The following is a 23,936-nucleotide window of genomic DNA, read 5'->3' on the forward strand; positions in this document are numbered from 1 at the left end:
GCCTCTTAGACCTAAGTAACAGTGTCATGCACACCCCATACATCATGCCAAAGAAAATGCTGCTACAGTAGAAGAGCATTCGTTAAAGCACAGAGAATTCCAGATTTAGTAAATCCAGAACCCAAAAGCAAATCTCAGTCTCAGGTCTATCCCACCCAAGAATGCAAACTGTGTTACAGCATTTCTACAGTGAGAGCAGCGTCAGGCTCCTTGCCACCCAGAGTTCAACAGGAATATTTCTGGACTGGAAATTTCCTGATCTCATGCCTCCCAGGCACTGTTGGCTTCACCCAGCATGAAATCACTGCTGATGATGCCTGTGTCTCACAGTAGTTTATTTCACTCCAAAATACAATCAATTCTTATTTTATTCTGACTTACATATTCCTAATGGTGATTTCTTCAGGCTCTCTCCTATTCTCGTGACATCAATGAGGCACTGTATTGCTCTTATTAGCCAACAACTTTTCAAATAACTATTTTAAGAGAGGGAATTCCTGTCTAAGAGCATAAGAAATCATTTCTCTATCTGGCTGCTTCACATTTTTCTTTTATCAAATTCTGTTCAGCTTCCTAAGCAAATGCCTTTCAGACTGCTCACCTTTTGCCCATTCTGCCTCCCCTCCAGGTCAGTACTCCATATCTTACCTCTCAATTTCCCATCCAGTACTGCAAATTACACAGCAATAATTTGTTCTCCACAGACAGAGAAAGATAAACACATTCACGCTCTGCTTTTTCCATGCTTGCTTAAATACATCTCTGCTATTACTCCTGACAGTCTGTATTGCAGAAGGAGCAGCAGGGGAAAAAAGTGTAACCATTCTTTTACTGAATTCCGCTCTATAATGGTTCATTCTTCTAATACATTTCCTGTGTTTTGAGAATTTTCCGTGTTTTAGAGTAAGGTAAATAAATCCTATAGCTCACACAAGTGTTCTATTTTTGACAGTTCTCAAGGATATCAGATTAATGGACAATGTTCAGCATCACAAAAATACTGTGCAAGAAAAGGGAAAAGCCATGTTCCCTGGGAAAATGCGTAGAGATTAAGTGTTTCAGCATGAAATGTATTTCGCTTCACTCCTTCTGGCTCTTTGCCTACCTTCATGTGGGGAGAAAGAATAAGGTGTGAAGCCAGATCAAGCTTCCTCTTCTTCTCCAAGAGGACAAGCCACAACCAAGGAAAGAACACTGCCAATAAGCCCTGTGTGCAGATGCTTTTCAGGAAAGCAGGACGGGCAGTCCCAGAGGAAGGTGAGCTCATACTGAAGTTTGGTTGGCCATTTGCCCATTTTCTCCAGAAAAGGTGTTACCAGTCCAGGGATATAGTGTAGTTGAAGTCATAAGGATTTTTCCCTACTTCCTAAAATTCTTCTTCATTAAGACTATTGCTAAAGTAACATGAAAACATATATCTTGTTTTCAACAGTTACACATATTATGTTGTACTGCCCACAGTTAAAACACAAGGAAATTCAAATACAACTTCCAATTCTGTTCCTCTTGCAGTCAGCATACCTGCTAAAATATTTCCTTCAACATGAAGCAGTGCTCTGTTTGCTGGATGTAACTTCATAGAAATTGTCATTTTTTTGGTCCAGCTGTCATTTGTAGCTATTCACCACAAGGTCAACATCTGTATGTCACATTCCCTCCTCACACTTAGTGCTTTACAAAACTTGCCATATACGAGAGTTTTCTCCGTTATTGTTAATCACTGGAAATAATTTCTTCATCTCCAGTTTTTGGAACAGCATCTCCATAAGTGACCCAAGAAGCTTCTACAGAGACAAACAATGCCATGTTTGGCTACCATGCAGGAGCATACTGGAAAATCAACTGAAAAATGAAGTATTGACAATGTAGGCAGCTAGAGTTACACAGAGTCACTCTTGAAAAGCTGGAGTACATTCTGGGAATCTTTGTCAAGTAAACAATAATGCACTTGAAAATATCCAAGGCATCTGCTGGAACAGACCTAGAAAACTGATGGAATTCTTAGAAGTAGGAAAATACTTTATAAAAGTTATACATAAAAGTGCAGTCTTTGAATTGGGATAGCCTTTCATGTTGTAGGGCATACTTCATACAAACAACACACTGAGACATTTTGGATGATCCTGTTTTCCATCTTAGTTATCTTAATAGGCAACTGAAACTTCTCTAGATGGCACACCATATAGCTAACCAAGCAACCAAGCTCCTACAATCTGAGCATAGATGTCCTGCCAAAGGCATCCATGCTCAAAAAAGAAAAGAAAACAAAATGAAAAAAAACCCCAAAGCTGTGAATCAAACTGGGCAGTTTAAAGAGCTGTAACTAAACAACTGAAGTGAGTGCTTAAAGAAACCAAGGAATAGGTATATGAGTGATCATATTATACAGTCAAATTAATCAGAACTACAGAGTTATTCAGATTGGAAGGGACCACTGTTCTGCCATGCACTGCTATGAAGAGCCTGGCCCTATCAGTAGCCTCCCTACAAATGCTGAGGAACTGCTGCCAGGCCCTTCCTGAAGCCACCTCTTCTCCTGGGTGAAACCTCTCTACCTCCTCAACCTCAGTTTATAGAGCAGTAGTTCCAGTCCTGGACACCTGGGTGCCTCCCCTGATATCACTCCAGTTTGCTAGTATCATAGAATGGCTTGTGTTGTAAGGGACCTCAAAGATCACACAACCACAGAATCACAGAATCACCAAGGTTGGAAAAGACCTACAAGATCACCCAGTCCAACCATCCACCAATCACCAATAGTTCTCACTAAACCAATCAACACAACATCCAAACGTTCCTTGAACACCTTCAGGGTCAGTGACTTCACCACCTCCCTGGACAGCCCATTCCACTGCCTGACCATTCTTTCAGAGAAGTAGTTTCAACCCCCTTCCATAGGCAGGGTTTCCAGCCAATAGATCGGAATACCCAGGAACCCAAGACACCTGGTACTGAATGTCTCCAGGGATGTGGCATCCAAAACACAACACAATATCTTTCACATATTGGGGGGCCAAAACTAGATGCAGTATATACATGTGGTCTAATAAGTTATGAGAGGGCTACTCCCTTCCCTGGACCTATCAGCCATGCTTGGACTCATACAGGCTGGATGCTGTAGGTCTCCAATGCTACAAGGTCACGCTGGCTGGGAGCTCACACTCAGCTCCCGACCCATCACCCCCATTCCTTTTACTTTAGACACATGGTAAACAGAACATAAATGGAAATTACTGAGGCATAGGTTTCTTCTTCTAAATTGTCTTGATACTGTGCACAGTCTCTTAAGAATTTAACTGAGGAGGTAGAACCTTCTGATAATAAATTAAAAGAGTAAGGAGGCTGATTTTCTGTGGGTCTGCTGCTCCTAAGATCTAAAAAAGGAAGGTCCAATGGTCCTGCCACCTGAGAGCCTATTTTCTGTTTACAAGGGTGGCTGCAAAAGGGTCTGGTCCTTTACTCTTCTTTTCACAGCCTGGTAATAGAGTGTTACCATACTTAATATGCATTACAGCACACATGTGCCTCTCCCTATTGCCTTCAGTGGTGACTTGAACAGTGATCAGCTCACCCACACAGGAACATGGCTACCCACTGTACTTCCAAATTGATGAGCTCTGCTCAGTACTCCTATTGCCCTGTGTGCAGGCAAGTTCCTTTCACTGTATGGGCATTCCTTGCAAGTCAAATAACCAGAGAGAAGGTTATCCAAGAGCAGGCTACACTGCAGCTAAGAGGCAGCATCCTGTATGCTATTCCAGGCTATGTTCAGCTGTGTTAGCTGATACAGCTTCTTGGAAGTTTGCTGCACTCGCAGAAATATTTCAGAACTCTGCATATTGTAATTAACAATTGGTCATTTCATTTATATTCATTTTCAAAATAAGTAACAACTTGAACATGCAGCTGACTGGAATCCCATTCAATACTGCCTTTCTTAACTCCCCAGCAGACTGCAACTGTTCAGATTTCCTTCCTTTGTATTCTTCTTTCCTTTTCATTAGGCTGAAGCCCAAAAGTCATATATTAGTACTTGCCATTCCTGTGTTCCAATTTGTTATCAATTAATACAACTAAAAGTTTATTTCTAAAAACTGCAATGTCACCAGAAATAAAATCCAAGAATTTTCCTCTGCTGACCTCTGAGTTTCATTACCAGAGAAATGATTATGGGAAGAGGTAATAGCAAAGAATAGGATAACTATTTAAAGGCATTACTTGAACATCTGTGTACAAATACATACATGGTAACATCATCAGCTAGGAAGCTAGCTCAAACACACACACAAAAAATCAAGTACTTTCATATTCCAATGACTTACTTTAAAATGAGCTTTTCACTGTATGCAGAAATGGAGTTGATGAAATCTCTGAGTATGGTTCTTATTAAACATTTGTTATCAAGATTAATTGTCCAGTTAGTCATAATGGGACATTTTTCTACTTAGCAGTTTATAAACTTGGGGATAGTGAAGCTTCTTGTAGTACTTCACAGTGCCTGCGTTTGTGTAATGAAATGACTGCACGTTGAGTAACTGCTCCATTTGTATTGCCCAGAATTACATTTCCCTTTCTGCAGCCACATTTTCTGGAAAGAGGAAAGAAAATATTCTTATGCCAGCCTTGATTGTAGTCAAAAATAAAAACCTCCGTTTTCCGACACCATAGATTTGCAGCATGTGGACTTCCTTTTGGATTTTAGACAGGCTGCTCTGAAAGTAATGTCTCACATTTTATTACGTTGGCCCACATCAGAGGCGAATGTTGGTGGTATGGAAGTAAAGGTTGAGCTTTCCCACCCATATTCCATTACAATTTGTTGTTCCCAACCAGGGAACTGTGTGTGGAGCTGAATACCAGCTTTAAGGTGATGGACACTATGGCAGCAATATAGCGCCAGGTCGGTCCCACGAATATTCACACAGGACCAGAAAGAACACTGCTTACAAGTTTGTCAGGATCTATTGAATCAATTAAAGGCTGAAGGTAAGTTTCCTGGATCACATCATTACCAGTGATGAGACTTGCTGTCGGTGCTACAAGCTAGAGACAAAACATCAGTCCATGGAGGGGTGACATGAACTTCAACTCAGTATAAAAAACAGGTAAAGCAATGGAATTAGATGGAAAGCATTATTTTTGGAGAAATCTACACTACTTTCATTAAATGCCCTCAACTAACATTTGCATTTAGAAGTGTAATTTTGAGTGGTTCCAGCAAAGTCAAAGTGGCTGATTAATGGATGCCTTCTTCTTATATATTCTGTGTACATTTTGGTCTTGGATTGCACATGCACTTTGACACTGCGCATATGTCTTTTCTCAACCTGACTAATACTGAGCACACAGAAGCACTGCTGATGTAAGCCCTGCCTCCTGCCGCCGCTAGGTGACGCTGTGAAACAGCGCTCAGCACCCACCCGCCCCCCTGCAGCGCCCCCCCGCGGCGGGGCGGGGAACAAAGGGAGCACGGTAAGGAGAGAAAAAGGTGTGCACAAGAACGGACCCACCAGCACCGTGCACACAATCACACACACACAAGATTTTTCTGTGTCACTGGGCATGTTTCAGCTTAAAAACAACAAAATCAAATAAACAACAACAACAACAACAATTAAAAAAAACCCAAACAAACCCACATACTTTCTCCCACTTCTCCCTCTCAAAATTATATTACTTTTTCTTTTTTTTGCAATGCAGCCAAACAATCCATCCAAACTAGATTTTCAGTTTGACCTCCAAGCCATTATGCAAGATGTTTCTGTAAAGTTTGCCAGTATTTTCTCTCCTGAGTATCAAAACAATAAATTACAAACGCAGGACTCATTCTACCCTTGAATTAACACCACTGAAATGAACCAAATTAAACCAGGAAATTGTGTATCCTGTGGGATTGCAGGGAAAACAGCTTTGTTTTTCAAAATTCAGAGATTGTGAAGAGCACTCTTCAAAGGCAGCAGGCTGCTGTTTTGACAAGGTTCTAGCAGTAGGTGATAAAATTTCGCAGCAGTCACAATCAGTTTCCCATTTTTATGCCACCCAACCCGCACCTGGATTCCATTTTTATAAGCAACATTATCTCAATCTTATCTATCTCAGAAAACCACACTCATTTTAATTTGTGTAACCTTTTAACTTTGGCCTCGTTTTATTCAGGTGAAGAAGGAGACAACTAGTCTAAGTGAAATCAGGTTTAAAAGAGATAGAAGAAACTATTTCCCCAGGGCCAGGGATTCAAAGCCAATGTTGGGAAGATTTTCTAACTCAAATACAAGCTGGCAGTATCTAGCAGGGCCTTATTTAAGACTGTTTATATTCTCAATCTGAAAGCCAAAACTGAAAGCATAATCATAAGCTACTCTGATAGAAAATTTACATCCTGCTCTTTTCAATGCTTTCTTTTCTTCATTGAAACTGTAAGCCTCAAATCTTCAAACATCTCCATTTCTGTCAACAGACCAGAAGGAAACACTGTTTGATAATATTTCATAGGGCTGACACATCCTCATCCTGGAGTTCTGGCTATTGAAGACACATTGTCACACTCCTACACGTTTTCAACATTCTGATTTATTATACCCATAATTTTACAAGCTTTTATGGAAGACTAAATTTTATCTAAATTTATGTTCAGCATTTGGGGAAGCAGAGTTTAATACATTCAAAGTTATGTACTACCCAAAGAATGTGCTCTTAAATCACATTTAATTAATAAAAGTAATATTTATATTTATTCTGTAGTTTAACCACAGATACGTGTTTTTTGGCATTCCAGATATGAATATTTCAGGCTATTCTGACTGAGTACGTGTGGTATGTTACATTTTATTTTAGTTTTCCTTCTGTGGGCGAGCATCATCCTTAGGATAAATTGTTCCATCTGATAAAAGTTACTACGAATTTCAAATGAGCATTTAGAATTTTTTTTGCAATACTGACTTAAAGCTGCTACTTCCAGTCTTACTGGTTTGCTTTGATGGCAAGAGCACAAATACCGTGCAAATCCTGTACACAAGAAATGATGAATTCTCCCATTGCCTTTTCTTTCATCTGCCCACTTCCAGGACACGTGCTTACTTCCCCACTTTAATAAACACAAGCATTTAGAAAAAAAGATAGAGCTCAAAATTGCAGAATAGATGAAAGAATTAGTGGGTAGCTGGGTTTTTGTGGGCAAGCTGGCACCTTGCCTGTAGCTGTAGTAACTCCAAGGTACTACTGAGTTCGAGCCATATTTGCTCTCCTTTAAGGACCATGTGCTCTACACACTGTTTTACAATCTTCATGTCATGAAGGAAAGAATTCCTTCCTAAGTGTGACCTGTCTCACAATTTGAAACCTTTTGTCCTATGTGAAGTATCACGCAGAAATAAATAATAATAATAATCAGCATATACAGGGTTGCTCCCTAAAGTCATAGGAGCAGTAGCAGAGAACAAGCAAGCACATTCCAAGTGTATTGTGGGAACTATGCCATCTTCTCTTTCCGTAAGTTTGAAGAAAGACTGAGATAAGGGGTTTCCCAGAGCGTAACAGCAATGATAAGATACTTAGAAATAGAAACACAAGCACTCATTGCAAAAAAAAAAATGCAAAATGTCCTTTTGGTCACCATGGGTATTAATATCATCTTTAATAGCCTCATGCCAGATTCAGAGAAATACTGCAAAAAAAAAGTATCTCATGAGTAATAAGAAACATGATACGCAGGTCCATGATAAGTCTGTTGTACTGGATGTACAAGCATGTTTGTTCTCCGTCCTTTACCCTTCCTGTAACTTACTCTTCACTTTATATAATTGCTTGCTATTATCCCTGCTGCACTGAATACTTAGGAAGTGAGAATGTATGCTTCAAACAGCGTAAACACTTGAGCTTCAAGTGATGCCCATTTGAACACAGCATAATACCCCGCAGCCCATATTTCAGGAAGCAGAGCTATTACTGCTGACCACAAGGAATGTAACAACACCAGGGGGAAAGAAAATGCTTGCCTGGCTTGGTTTCCACCAGGTATCAACTTTTATGGTTCCTATTCCAATTTAGCTACTTTACAGAGTGCTTGCTGTGTTAGAATCAGGCTCACCATCAAAAAGTCACAGTGGCAGATGCTCTGCAATTGCTGCTGATAAAAGATTTTACACATCCACGTCAACTACAAAGCAGTGGACAGAAGAAAAGGAAGTAGGTGCAGATTTTTTTCTCCCTACATGGTTCTAGATGTGTACATGTCCATGCTTACTTAAGTGCAGTGATAGAAACCTAGATGAGGGAAGAATAGTAATTGCAGGAGCCCAGGGGAATCTTAAAAACTACTTCAAAAAACAGAGAGGGGGGCAATTCTCAGTTGGCTGCTTAGAGAGCAAATAGTGCATCAGCAACTGTGATTGCTAAGAACTGCTATTCAGATTCATCCACGAAAAGAAATGTTATGCTGCAACTAGGAGGAAGAACGGAGACCAAACTGAGCACTGAAAAGCATAGGATTCTTAGGCTTCACATACATTGTTTTATTTACAATATTTTTTTCCAGCATGTTGAATATTTGGATGCAGGGCTGAGGACAGCAAAAGAAACACTACCCTCATTGCTATGCTTTCAGAGCTGAGACCAGCTCTGATTTTTTTTTTCCTCTGAAGAAAGATATTATTGGCAAAGGCACATTAGCTTCTGTCCTACACTCAAAAGAGCTTCTGGTGCTGTGTTCTGGAGAAATGAAAAAAGGGAAAAGAAAGCACACAAAGCATGCAAGCTACTCAAATGCTTTTGGGCTCAGACGCTTCAAACATCAGATCTGAATCTTCTGAAAACCCAGACTTTGTGCTTTATGTTGCATTGGCTCTGACACACAAATACAGTTCATAAAGAAATTTCCATTTCAATTATCTTAGCGCACAATATCGCATAATGCCACTAACTAAGCTCCTATTTAAAAACCAAAAAAAAAAAAAGAGAGAGAAAACAACAAAAACAACAACAAAAAAAACCCCTCTACTTTCTGTGGAAAATGCCAGTGCTTCATTACAAAGCTTCTGGCACAGAGCTAAAACCTTGTTTTTTCATTGAAACTTGGGACTGTCAAGTTTATGGTGTTCTAGTCATGTTTGGAATTGAAGTTTAGGCAGTGTGGGAGTGGGGCTTCCTGGAAGAAACTTAGACATTCAGGCAACATCTATCACCAGGGTTAGAGAACATTTTTAAGGTTCTGGGGTTAGAAAACTTTTTTAAGGTCGCATCTTTCATATTTAAGCACCTACAGTGGAAGATGAGGGCTTAAGTCATGCGGTGATTCCCACCTCAAGTTGCTCACAAGCATTTCTGCACCTTTCCTTCAGATTGATTGCCAAACATGTTATGTTAGTTTGGCTCCTGGTCAAAATTAACTTCTGACAGGTTAAAGGCAGAATAAGTAAATCACTGTCATGTCTCAAAGCATTATTTTTTCCTTCCTGTTTCCTATGCCTATACTGATAGTCAGTTATTCTGACTATACCACTTCTCAGCCTGAGTTATTTAAAAAGATAAAGACTCACACAGTCCTGAAAATCAAATTTTCTCAGTATCCCTTTTCTCTTCTCCACAATCCCATGCATTTATCTCTTGTCATTAAATAGGAAAAAAAAGGAAAATATTCATTAGCATTTTAAGAGTTGATAGAATCCAAAGGGCTTTGACTAGTCTTTCTATATGGCTTCCTTCTTAAATCGCTGCATGTCCCAGATGGAGAATAGTTGTACAGGAAGGGTTGGAAACTTGCTCACTAAACAACATTTAAAACTTCCAGGGAAGAAAAGAAGAAGTCGGTGGTAGGGTACAGTGGAAAGAGCCAGGAGAATTTAGAAAGCCTGATGATTGAGACAGGATCTGGTAATCACAATCAACAGCAAATGAAACAAACTACAATTTACGCCTTCTACAACAGACATTAAAAATGATTACAGTCAATGGATACAGCGCAAATAAAATAAATAAATATGCTGCTCAAAGTTTTACCAATATTGTATTTGAGGATATCGGCGAAGGGATATTTTATGAGGGATATATGATGCCCTGTATGTAACACTGTATTGTCTCCAATCCTAGTTTATTTTTTTCATCTTATAAATCAGGAAAAAAAGAGGAAAGAGGTAGGTTTTATTCAGTTAATTAAACTCTTGTGTAAATTAATTTAGTACTACTGTACATACTAAAACCTCTTGTCTTGGGACACAGAGGGATGTGTGCAAGCTTAAAATCATTAGCTTTTGTTATCTGATAACAACCCCCAAGCTTGTGACATCCACATTGATTTAAACTGAAAGGGTGACAAACTCTCATCCTTTCCCTCATTGTAACACCAGTCAGAGGAGACTTGGACTCTTCATAAAATGTTTGGCAAACAAAGGCCCTGTTAATTGACGAGCTATTGCTTTTACTGCTTCCTACCACAACTTGTGGGAATCTCTTAGACCCAAATCAATTTTGCACACAAGCGTTCCCACGAGATGCCACATGCATACCCCCATTTGAAGCCTCTTACAAGAAGTGCTGTAGCAGGCTTGCATAAAATCTTCGCGCAATCTTCTGAAACCACATGCAACCCTTTCATCCCCTGTTGGCCAGAAGGTTTTTTGTTTATTTGCTTATTCTAACCAGGTTCTTTGTTTTCTGCTGTCTTAATGCCATGCTTTCCCTAAATGATAGTTTCTCCCTTTGCAAGGAGTGAGTTATAGCAGAGATGTTTGCAGACTTCATTGCAGCCCTATGCCAATAAAAAATAGTCCCCTCATCAGAGACTGCTTGTTAACAGCTCTTCGTTATTGTTAAAGGTCTGTGTACTCAATTCTTTTTGTCAATAGGAACAATCAATCTCAGCCTGTTAATTAGGAAAAGTTTAACAAGACAGGGAACAGACACCTGACAGTGTAAGCTCTGTGCTCCTTTGCGCTCGAGAACTATAGCAACCTCCCCTCAATGTGTAAGCAATGTGGTCACTTTTTTTTCTTTTTCTTTATATGCCTTAATAATGCTACATGCACCCTGACGTATGCATTCATGTCATTTAAATGATAAGTCCTGTACTCTTTTCTCTGTACTGCAACATTAGAATTTCATGCAGGGCACAGTCATGAGGAGATGTTAACCAGCATTTATTTAGGTTCCTCAGATACTTAGGAAGTTTAAAGTCTTTCATATCTTCTAGTATCCCTTAATTCATTAATTATTGCAATGCTATGTTGTCATCAAACTGCAAAGACAGTTTTAGTCTAAACAAGTCATACCTGAGAAAATGAGAGAATTTTTTCCCCCACAATTCCTCAGTCTTCCTACTCTTCAGTTGGAAAATATCCCCCTAGAAACACAGTGGACACTGATCATAGATGACATCTCAGAAATAATATGAACTAAGTAATGTGACCTATGTGAAATGATGGAGGAAAGGGAGAACAGCTGGAAGCAAAGTCAAAGCAGCACAGAACTTGCTGAAGGGTGGAAGGTGCATTTGAACTGGTCCCTGATGGGCAGGAGCGGCAAACAATGACATTGAGGGAGGAAGGGATATGAGAAAGATGTGGATAAAGATGTGATATTTCCTAGGCCCATTGTCCTTAAAGAGTCACCTGGATCTTTAGGAAGTTGCTCATTACTTCTGCTCTCTTGGAAATAAGACTTAATTGGGTGTAGGCTCTTGCAGCACAAAAAGAGTGATTCAACTCACACCAAAATTAAAAGCATGACAAGGGAACAGTACAGGAACAGACTTAGCTGGGAGCATACATGAATTAGGTGAGCTAGAAAGATCTCCAGGTGGAAGAGGTGCAGGATGATGTTCAGATATCCAGAGAGGGAGGAAATCTAACTGCAGATTCAAAGTGCCTATGAAAGCAAATCATTTATACTGAATAATTACACTGAATTGTGAACATTTGCATTGGCAGTTCAGAGCGTAGAAAAACTGAAAGTTTCAGAAAAACTGTTATCAATTTTATTTTTAAATTTATGCATGACTGTTATTTAAACTACATACTTGTTTCCTAGCTGGAAAGTTATATTTTTATTAGGCTAGAAAACCAATCCTTCAGGACTTGCAAAAAGTCTGGAAATGCAGGGGGGCTTTCAAGAGAAACACTGAACATCTCTCCATATCCCATTTCTGAATGCTTACTGCTCTCCACTTTCATCCACATATAAGACAAATACTCGTTCTTACATCACTAACTTTGAGCAAGTAAACACTATTCTTACCAAAAAAAAAAACCCTACTCCACTTGTCATCCTGACTAAAACTCAGTCTCTATCTCATAGACTTCAAAGTGGGGCAGACAGCATCTGCTGTAATTTGGAGCTGCATCAAAGCATGTCAAGTACATGGAAATTCAGAAAGATGGGCATTTGGTACTGCACTGAGAATGGATATTTTAATTTGGACTCAACTTGTACTGCCAGCCTTCACTGCCATACATGTAATTATGCACTCCCTATGTTTAATTACAAGATTTCCTGTAGACTGGAGTTGTTGTGGGAACATACTTCAGCAGCTCCCAATATTTGTTAAAGTAAATCTTTTAATGCAGTATCAGGGTGCTCCATCACTGATCTGACTGCAGGGGTGGAATCCATCCCAGCTATCTTCAGTCATCTCAGGGGCTATGGGAGCCACAAAGGCTCCCCCTATAGTTACTAGAGAAAGATAGGCATCTGTGAGGGTAATCCATCCTACCTCTCTCTCTGTTAACTGAAGAGGAGCCCAGATAAGTAGCTCAGACAAGACACATTTTTTTTCTACATGTCTGGAGCTAGACAAGAATTCCACCCTCAATGTTCAAAATACTAGCATGTGTAGTTTCTCCTTATTTATTGTCATTGCAACGTCTGTTACTCATTGATTTAGGAACAGATTTCTTGGTGTGATTTCCTTTTCTTTGTGCAAAACTTTCATTATGCAGTTTTTTGCACTCTAACACTCAGGAACATAAACAACAAGACATTTCCTGCACAGACCCACAAGTACACCTGCAGACCAGCAGTGGTGTGCACATTGAGTCCCACTGCGCAGAAGCCCTTGATGTATGCACGAACATGGAGCTGAGGCCACTTTTAAATTCAGTTCACCAAACCCCTGCACTCTGCTTTCATCCCTTTAAGTTTCACTTGCTTTGCAACATTTCCGTGAGGACAGCCCCATAATATGCATCCCTGCTGGACAGATGGACAGCACAACCTATCCCATTTCCAATCCAGCTGGTAATACACGCATCCCTCAGCCATTCCAGCAATGCCATAATCTGGCTTGCAATTGTTTCCCAAATGCAACAACCCACTGCTCGCAGCTGGGGCTTCAGGGGAAGATCAGCCCTCAGCAGAGACGTCTCCATAGCACAGCATGCTCTCAGCATGGCAGCCCCTCATATGGCTGCATGCTTCACATGCCCGAACACACAGCGCCCATGGTCTGGGTAACGGCAGTGTAAGACCATGCCTGTGGTCAGAGCAGCTAGTTATAAGTTTGGATACTACCATTAAGAGATATGCTTCCCCATGGTTACCACTCTCATTCAAGGTCATTTTCCTGCCGAGCCTCCTTTCCTCCCTCCTTCTCTGCCTCTCCCTCCTGTCCTCTTGATATTACTTTTTATTTTTTCAAATGTTCTACATCAAAAGAGAAAATGAAAACATTTAAGATAATCATAGTCTGACTATTTTAATACAGGCTGTAAGAAAGGAAACATGTAAGCCAAGTGCTCTCACCGTGCAAACAGAAACACACTCTCAGACTCATAAAAGTAGTATCTGAGAAATAACACTTGATTAAAGCGGCCAGTCCTTCACATAAGTAGGTGCTTATGGTAGGGAAAATATCCAAGCTCTCTCTAGACCACTCTGCTGGCCTATCAAGAAAAGCAGGACCAGGCTAGACAGATGAATTATTGAGAGACAGCTGGGTTTCAGCCGACATGAGAGGAGATCCCTATTATCCTGTCCACCTTTCTTACACAAATGCATCTCCCCAGAGAAACTGAGTCATTAAAAGCTGGCTCATTCACTCCTGACAGGCAATATGCATTGAGTGAGAGGTGATACATTTTCATTTTCAGCAAGAAATCTTAGTCACCCTAAGGAGCAGATCTCTCAGGAAAGTGGTAATGGTATACGGAGCCTTTCATCCCCACGTCACCCCTGTGAGGGCAGCCTGGCTTGGTAGCAGCCCAAAAGTTATTAGCTAATGGTTGTTTCAGTGATCTACGTGAAATAAGTCTGGTGAATTTGGTCTGGCTTTCAGAAGACAATAACAAAGACCACAAGTGGCGATAAACAGAAACTGCACTAACAAGTTGACAGCATGGCAGGCAAGGATTGAAGCACATGTTGCATCCTTTATGGCCAGGGGCCTGCAAGGAGACAGAGCTGCCCAAGCCCTAATGCCCTGCTTTGTCTTGGTTTGCACAGAAAATGCACATTAAAAACAACAACAAGAAAACATCTTAACGACCACTTCACATTCCTTGGGAGCTCAATAGTGTCTAGTAGGCACTGCTTTGGGCTGAAAAAAACACAGACTTGAAGGACCAAAGAGCTTTATGAAGACTGGGCTCTGCAATCCTGAATTTCTGGCACATGTGGAGTGCTGTGCATATCATTTTGCAACTTTAAAATTTCCTTTTGTAAGTAATCACTCATTGTAGTGGATTCATTAAGTGTCGAGCAGCCCTATGTTTCTGTAGAAAAACATATCACAGCCATCCCTCCTTGCTTTCTTCCTGTTTAATGCCTCCTTTAGATCCCAAGGACAGTGATGCTCTTTGTAGTCCAGAATAGTCCACTACTAAAAAAGTTCATTCCTAAGCAAACCCCAGAATTCCTGCTCAAGTGAGCGTTTTGCACCATCACCATCCCAGAAATACCTTGACAACAATTTCTGTCACTTTCCCCATTACTTTTCCACAATATATTCACTAAATACTTAAGACTGCAAATCCTTGCAGAATAAATCTATTTTGGGGCAAGGAACTGCCTGTAATCTTTTAAATAATGCACAAGTTAAAGCACATCACACTCAAGCCTGTTCCCATCGTATCACAGGAGTAGATTGGTATCTGCATACCCAACAACTGCTTAGATAAGAGATTCACTGGAAACTCATTCCCAAAAGAATATGGATGCAAAGCAGGCACTAAGCAGCTATTGCAGCCTGAGGATGCTTCAGTTAACTTGCTTCCAATTTAAATTATGTAAGAATTAACATGGGCCCATATTCTGCAGGAAATGGGCAAGAGGTACTACAAAAAGGAACTACAGAGAGAGAGAATTCAGGTGTGGCATACACACAGACACTTTTACAGTCTATAAGATTCAGCCTTAAAGCTGGGCATTTTATACAGATATCATTACCATCCCAAATCATCACGCTGCCTTTCTCAGAAGGGATCATTACATTTCTTGCTTGAGGCTTTGAACCTCTTACTATCAGTAGCTGATTTGTTTCCTTCTCTAATGTACCGGGGACTGGTTGCTGTCAAGGAAAGGCCCTCAGGTCTGACCCTGTATGCCTACATTTCTTTATCTTTTCTCCTCTGAGATATCCCACTCCCCCACTGTGCTCTTCCAGGCACAGCTGCTTTTGCTATTTAGGGAATAAAGGAAAGTTCATCAAGGAGATACTGGCACACTAACCACTGGGCAATATGCAGTATCCTTCTAGTATTTAGGAAAAAGCAACGCACATCCCCAAAAGACTGAAGTCTGTCTCCAGAGACTTCTTAACCACTCAGATCTGCCTTCCTCTCAGGAGCATCACCAAGGATGCCTCACCACTGCAGCTGAATGACAAGGGGACCAGATGAGAATGCAGGGTGTTATGCCTTTCTGCTCAGGACAGCAGGCAGGCACCAGAGTCAGAGATCACCACTGACAAGGGTGAAAACATATTTTCATTATTATGTGTTTATACCTGGGAAAAACAAACAAACAAAACAAAACCAACAAACAAACCCCCCCCCCCAAAAAACAAAAAAACTAATACAAGAAAAAAAACAACAACCGTGAACTGCTCAAATCTTCTCAGGAGCAGTGATGATTAAGTACACATTAACTCCACAGATTAGAAGGATTTTTTTTCCCCCTCAAAACAGTCCAAGTTCTCTGCAGTCTCTTCATTAAATGTCTGTGTATAAATATGTTTTTATGCTTTAATTCTATCATTCTCCTCCCCCCCCCAACCCCCCCCTTTTTTTTTTTTAATTGTAATGATGCAGGAGAGCCATGTCTGGTACTGAGAAAACTTTGTGACATTCCACTGGAAAGTAAAGTTCCCCAATCTTGCATTTTCTGCTGATAGCCAGCCCATCACTTGCAACAAAGGCAGTGATTTGAGCTTTGCATTTTACTGGTCTCACAGATCACGGCAGTGAAGTCAAAGTTATCTACCCCAGCAATACAGCATTATCTTTTAACTTAATGGTAGTGAAAGAGAAGCCTGTGCTCATTACCCAAAGGATGCAATTATTACTTCCTCTCGATATTGCTGTTAGTCAAGGATGAAATTCAGGATATGACCTTTTCATTAAGCATCAAGTCAAAATCCACCTGGGACAGCCTAGGGAGGCAACCCTCATCCTTTCACTCAGTAACTCAGAGCAAAAGCCCTTGTTGAAGAAAGGAATCCTTGCAAAGGATCAGCATTTACTAGAGGTTTCTTTAAACTGATCAATAGATTAAACCCAAAAAATCTTTTCTCTCCTGCATGATCCCACTGCAAAAAAACATCACTAATTTTCTGTATCAACACACACCCAACACCATGCTCTATCTGCACACAGTGTGTGGTCACGAAAAAGATGATAAACTGTGAATATGAGCGATACAATGTATTAGCATGGGGAAAAAAAAAAATCTTCAACAGATATCTCAATTCCAAGAGAAGAGCAGCATTGAATTCCTTATATTGCTTTGTTTTGTTATGACAATAATAACATGCCTTCCAAAGTTCATACAGGGAGATACAGTGCCAAAAGGCAAATACTTACAACACAAGAGCACTTGGTGCATTTATTTCCTTCAGGCCTAAATTCTTCTCCTTCATTGTAATGTCTCCCTTCAAATATACAACCTGGAAAACAGTATTTGAAGAAGTTTAGCTCAGAATAGCAAACTGCAACATACCCTTTCACAGGACAATACGAAAAGTAGATCATACATCCACACCGGTTCAAATCACTCCAGAAGCCTACTTGTTACCATTACAAATACAGTTACATACATAGAGTACACATTCTCCCCACGGAATCTCACCTGGACACACAGGGCAACACATCCCCACAACTTCGGATGGGTTTTTGCAATGAACAACACACTGTACCTCCGACTCTATTATCACTCCCTCCTGCAAAAGAAGAAATCACACACGTTCGTTGTTATTGTTGTGGTTGCTTTAAGAAGCTAAAATCCACAATTCCTAACAGTACAATTACAGCAGGGCAAATGCTGTGGAGAGCTGGGTGTTAAAGGCCCTTTTCTTTCTGTGCCTGCTGCTTGGTATCAGGATGCAGGTTAATCCGCAGCCGAAAGATTCACTTGAGTGTCCCTGACTCCAGATGCAGGATTTGCCTTAAAATGCATCAGGGAAGAAAGGAAGCAGCGTTTTAGAAGAAGGAATCCTGCTTTATCAGGCATCCTTAGCCTTAGCAATTTGCCATGCAGCTTTGGTGGAACCAAACACAAGTACTCTCCCCCTCTAACCTCAGAGGAAAAAGACTTAGCAGATAAAAGCATCTTGTTTTGTAAAGGTGAGATGCTTGTCTTTGATGCTTCTCCTGATAAGTATTAGTAAATTAACATTTCCTGTACTTCTCGTTCAAGTCAAAGCCCTTTTCAACAAACCTGGGTGTGAGGATCTGGCCTGTGCATAAAAAGTTGCTACGTTTTTTTTTGCTGCTTGCAGCTTTGCATTTCGAGGCAAGATAAACCTGGTAGGTTTTTTTGTTGTTTTTGTTTTTGTTTTAAACCTGTGGGCCTGGGGTAAACAGGATTACTCAGTTGTGCATTTAGGTACTGAAACAGGCCATAAAGAATTGTGTAGTGGTCAGAGTATCTTAATCCCATCTTTGAGTTCTTTTCCTTAAGTGCAACAATACAAAATACTGCTACTTAATCTTTGTCTTCCTGGTGTATCTGTCTATAAAAATATGTGTTGGTATCATAGAGTAGAAGCATGACAGAGAGAATAATTTCAAAGCCCTATTCTCCTATTGGTGGAAGATCTTCACACTCAGAAATCTCTCTTGTTTCTAATAGCTGCAGTTCTTAGTAGCTGCTTGAGTGCCACTAATAGAAATGGATCAAGTTATCAGCAAAAATCACAGAGCTACTCACAGGCAGAAACTAAAATTACTTACACAATTACTTGTTCTGTGCCTGAAAACGGTCAGTCTTGCAAATGCTATGGCTGCACATAGACAAGCTACTAAAAACATCAGTGTTAACAGGGCAGAAACCAAAGAAAAGATTTGACTGTGGGTTCCTCCTAAAGGGCATTCCAGGTATGTGAAAAACATACACACAAAAGCTCTGAATTACTAAAATAGTAATTTGTATTTCAGAAAATACCTAATGCACTAAGAGGAATTATTTCAAGGTCAAGACAGAAGGAAATGGCACAGTGAAGTACCATTTTTTCAGCATCCTTTAGGTCTCAGAGTACTCAGCTCATGCACAACCTACAGTTCTGGATGTCTGGTTATAGCGGGTCACTTCTGAACAGATTTCAGCTGCTTTATATGCAAAGTCCTTATTGCACTTTGAGTATAAAATATTTTGCGTTATTTGAACTGGATAAAAAAAGGCTCTGAGTTTTACAGAAAAGTTCATGACTCACTTACTGTGGCACTTATGACATGCTTACCTGGCACTGGTACGTAATACAGGGATTGCTAGGGAGGTGCCATCTCATAGAGCTGTTGTATGTCTTTCCTCCAAAACTGCAGTCTGGAGGGAGAGACAGAAGCACATGTCAGTCCAGCTGAATGCATCAATTCCCTGGAAGACTGCTGCTGAGGATCATAAAGTAGCATCCTTAATGTGCCCTGTCCTCTGCCCAGGGTTACGAGAAGAGGCAGAGCTGAGAGCTGACAAGCAGAATTGTGCCATGATTGTGCAACAGCCCCCTGGATGTCTGCTCCTAGTGCAGGACTGGACAGGCTGCTTAAAAACTGTGACCATTCAAAACAAACCAAAATCAGCAACAATTTGCCTAAAAATATGTGTTGCTGGTAATTCAGTGTGTATTCTTCCCCTGCACCAGAGGAGAGACAATGAAAGAAGAGCCAAAAATGTCAGTCATCCAGTCCGTCCCCATCCATTACCAAATCCCCCAGGAGAGCTCTTCAGACAGTGCAGCTTAGAATGGACTCATTGACATGGGCAGCACTCCCCCTTCTTTTTGCCTTTCCACATTCGTGACATGAGATCAACACCCATGTAAACTAAAAGCCATCAGGCTCTCCATGTGGGTGGTGAGTAGGAACATTCTGGAGCCCCACGGGGTTTAGCTTTATATGACTTTGTGTTACACTGCAACTTCATTAACAGCAAAGAGGTTAGTCCACCCACAGACAGGTTCTGTGCATGTTTTTTTTTTTAATGCAAAATGAAGTTTTGTTGAAGCCTTTTGGAAAAAAAAATAATTCTCATTTTTGACTATGTGATCTTACTATTTTCCTTTTCACTCTCTTCACTGTTCTCTGGTATTTTGCAAAAGAGAAAAAAAAAAAAAAAGAGAGAGAGAGAGAGAGAAATGAATAAAATAAAATAAAATAGCAGACATTAAGTAGAAATAAAGTATTTAAGAAAAAAGCTTGTTTAACACTGTAAAATTGTACTGATTACTAATTTGGAGTGACAAAGCGATTCTGATCGAATGCCCATTTTCCTGTTACTGCTGCAAGGGATTTTTCCTAGTATATTTTACTGAAAACAGGCTTGATCAAAAAGCCCAAGAAATGAACAGACGTCTCGACTGGACTGTGACAGTCCAGACACAGAATCATCAAGCACAAAGATAAAATCAAACGATGCCATGGAGACGTATTCCTACCCATACTTCAGCAAATATTCTACCAGTCATTGTCTGATGTGCAGGGTGCCCTGTCCTGAATTGCTTTGGGCTACACTTTGCACCCTTCTGAAAACAAAGACAAGTTACCAGTGGTACACCAGTAGATCTTCTACCTCAGTGTGCAAGAAAACTTTAGGGTAACAGCTCTGAATGGCTGAGGAGCTTAAAATACCAACAAAATCATTTTGTATCCAAACCAAAATTGAAAGGAAGCCTGGTGTATGAAGATTATTTACAAACTCATTGACTGCCTCCAGTTAAGATCTTAAACTAAAGAAGACTTGTACTGAAGTACTTGCAGTATTCAGGAGGTCTTCTATGCTAACTAAAGATCAAAACAAGAGAATTCTGCAGTTGATTTGGCAATTTCACCAGCTTAAGATGAAACCAGTATGACTTTAAAGAAGTTTATCAGTAGTCTTAAGAGCTGGCTGTGGTAACTCAATCCTTGACAAATACTAAAAGACAGCCCTGAATCTTACTTTTTCTCCCCCAGTAGCAAAGCACCTACAAAGTTATTTTGAATGATCAAGTGTTTACATTCTCAATATATTAATAAAGCTCTGTGTGAGAAAACTTATACTTGGAAGTCAATGTCAAATGAGGAACTTGAAGTCCTATACATTTCTTAAGCATTTTAAAGTCCCATTCTGAAAAATAGCATCTTTGTATTGATATGTATACCAAAAAAAAAAAAAAACCAAAAAAAAAAACCAAACCTCAAAAAGCCCAACCATGATACGTACAATATTTTGTCATAATTCTACTGCCCACCACAAATCCTGACAAAAGCAAAGCATTTAGCGGCCTCTATTTGCAGAAAACAGGCCCTACTGGGACTTTATGAAAGTTTGAACACATGCTTGTCCTCTAAGCACTCAAAATGGAATAAATTGTGATGCTGAACATCAGTGCACGTGTTTTACCATACAGGTCTGGGCTTCAGCGCCATGCAGAGCCATGGCCCAGCTTGGAACCTACTTTTGACTGCAAAATAACTCGTGTATTTGCTCACCACTCATGTTTTTTAATATGAAGTGTTTTCTCTGTAGGAAACCCTGGGCTAATCTGTAATGCACAGACATGCACATTAAACTGAAATTTTCAATTTAAGCATTAGTCTGGCCAGAATCACAAAAGCAGTGCTGCATCTGAACCCAAGAAGAACCAGCAATTGTCTCTGCAGAAAGCAATAAAAGGTGAGAGCCAAGCTCCCACCATCTGTCAGTCATGTACTCTGGTGACACAAGAGTTTTGTTGTCAGCACTTGTTGACAGCACAACAAATGTCTCTATGGCAGGGAGAGCTTGTAGGTAGCAAAAGTAAAATTTTGAAAGGGAAACAACAATGGAAAAGTATTAAGAGGAGTTAGAGGTGTGGAGACTGCTCCCAAACACAGGCACAAACCTCAGTGGAGGTGCTGATGCCTGTATCTACAACAGAGTATGTCCTAACATACTTCAAGTTCCTAAAAGCCATTTTAATTACCTTTGGAAATATTATTACATTAAGTTACTGTCTCCATCCGCCATTTGAAAGGAAGAGTGGGAGAAAATAATAAATCAAGAATGATCAGAGCCTAGCACAATCACTTGAATGCTAAGCACTTGCTTCAGACTGAAAGCACACCTAAAAACATTGGAAGAAAGAACTAGAGGGGTTTTCAAGAGAGGAACCCCAAGAGAAGAGATTCCAGTCAGTCCACTGTGAACTGGTCATTTTATTCTCATGACTTACAACCCACAAGTAAAACCTTGAGGATTCCACATACAGGAGGACATTAAATATCACTGGTCTGTATAAATTTTAATGAAGCTAATGTGATTCATGTCAGTCAAGAAGTGTGACCTAATTTTTTAGTCTTTCCCACTTCTTCCTTTAGGAACAGCTGGTGTTTTATTAATGTAATATATTAACTTTAAGCTAGTTGTAGGTTTTGTTCCTATTACCACCTTCAATCCAGATATTTCAGATAAGTCCTAAATAAACATGCAAGCTGAAGGTTGCTTATCTGAACCAAACCAAACCACCAAACACTTTGAAGTTGTTCAATTGTGATATATGCAGTGAAAACTGCTAATTACCTTACAATGACTTAATAAAGACAAAATGATCTTCAAGACTTGATTCATTCCTGTATAATAAATTAACAAAAAAAAATAGCTCTAACTCTAATTCTAAAGCTTAATCTCTTCTAATTTATTAATTTATCTGTTCTGGTTCAATGTTGTACACACCTTCTTTGAGCATCCTCATTTCAAACATTATAAACCAATCTTTGGCTAACTTAATTTGAAGGAGAGCAGTTTAATTCCAAAATAAGCACTCAGCCAGATTTGCACTGAAGTAACAAAAGATGCAAATTACAGCAGATTTCATTAATGGCATCTGGACAAGCTGGCAATCAGGAAGCCATTTATCATTCCGGATCCAGCAACATTTTTAAATGAACCTTCTTTCTTCCTTAGACACCCAAACAGTATCATGAAAAGAGGGAAACTGACTAAAGAATACAATTTAGTAGTGCTAAAACTCAACCTGTGTCCTTAGAAGTTCATCAAAAAACAGTTTTTATTACACTATTTGACACTGCCTAATAAGATTCCAGAATATAATTTTGCTTATTTTAGGCTAATGAGAATTTTATAGACAAGTCACTTCCATATTCTTGCAAGACAAAATGATAAAGCATAATAGATTGGCTCCCCATTCCTCATTTCTTCAGCCTTTTTCTTCTCCTTGCTTTCCCTCCACTTTATATTTGAAAAAGTAACCTCTCTATTGACATGGAAAATAAACATCAGGAAAAAGAAAACAGCCAGAAGACATGTTTTATTTAGTTTTTGATAAATTAATCCTCAGGGAGGATCCAGGCATGCTAACACTAAATACCAGTTCTAGCCAAGCAAAAAAAGAAAAAAAGGAAAAAAAAAAAAAAAAAAAGAAAAAGAAATCAAAACAAAAAATAACTTGTACACTGTGTAGTATTATATCTGTCGGCAAAAATATGAGAAGTTTGAATCACATATACACTTAGTAGAAATATATTTTTACATGTCTTAACAGTGGTAAAGCTGCTGACAGCTACTAGAAAATAGAACTTCATATTGGGTAATCCTGGTTTTCTTTCATCAACACAGAAGTAGAAAAATATATACAAAATCTCCCAAGCTTATTAAGTCATTCTCTAAACAGTGAAAATCCAACTCTTTCCCCTCTAACTGTGTACAATCAAACCTATTTGCAGCTGAGCCACTGCAATCATCATGACCAAGAGATATGAGATTTAGGGGCCATACAAGGGGAATTTAACACAGCAGAGTAAAATGGCCATGGGAGTGAGCTATGCTGGTACCACAGTGCTCACAAGCATATGATGCAATCCAGCTCATGTTCACTGAACAAATAACAGCAGAAAGCAAGACACCACCCCCTCGCACCACTTTGATTTTGCTCCCCACTGGAACTGAATTTTGCCTTTCCAAATGTCTCATGTTTCACCTATACATAGTGAGTAGGGAAAAGTCATTTTGTGGGGCCACAAGAACCTTGAAATCTAAAATATAGTATAGTTATTTCTGCCACTGATTCCTGTACTGATATCTAATTTGCTAGCCAAAGCTGACAACTGGAGGACTGTGACCTCCTATGGCTGTGAGGAGTGTGGAGAACAATGTCGTCATTTATTCCTGATTTTCTCACACCAGCAAAATGATTCACATTTAGTACATCTTACAATTTCAAAGTTGAGTAGAAAATTCTTATTCCAGTCATAGGTCTATTAAAGTGTTTATCATATTGTTCCAGAGCAATGTGACATGGGAAAGCAGCATTGGAAAGCCTCCAG

At 39.7% G+C, this 23,936-nt stretch overlaps 1 protein-coding gene across 3 annotated transcripts in view; it reads right to left on the bottom strand.

Moving 5' to 3' along the window:
* The window catches only part of BMPER (BMP binding endothelial regulator), a 150,902-nt gene that overhangs the window by 97,562 nt on the left and 29,404 nt on the right, over window positions 1-23,936 (bottom strand). For all 3 annotated transcript variants that reach the window (XM_032442564.1, XM_015855065.2, XM_015855067.2), the window contains exons 4-6: window positions 18,878-18,960; window positions 17,269-17,359; window positions 17,004-17,086 (exon numbers count right to left, since the gene is read on the bottom strand). In XM_032442564.1, the coding sequence (XP_032298455.1) occupies window positions 17,004-17,086; window positions 17,269-17,359; window positions 18,878-18,960 (257 nt within the window). The remainder of the gene's footprint in view (window positions 1-17,003; window positions 17,087-17,268; window positions 17,360-18,877; window positions 18,961-23,936) is intronic.

The sequence above is a fragment of the Coturnix japonica genome, chromosome 2 (genome assembly GCF_001577835.2).
Source record: "Coturnix japonica isolate 7356 chromosome 2, Coturnix japonica 2.1, whole genome shotgun sequence".
Lineage (NCBI taxonomy): Eukaryota > Metazoa > Chordata > Aves > Galliformes > Phasianidae > Coturnix > Coturnix japonica.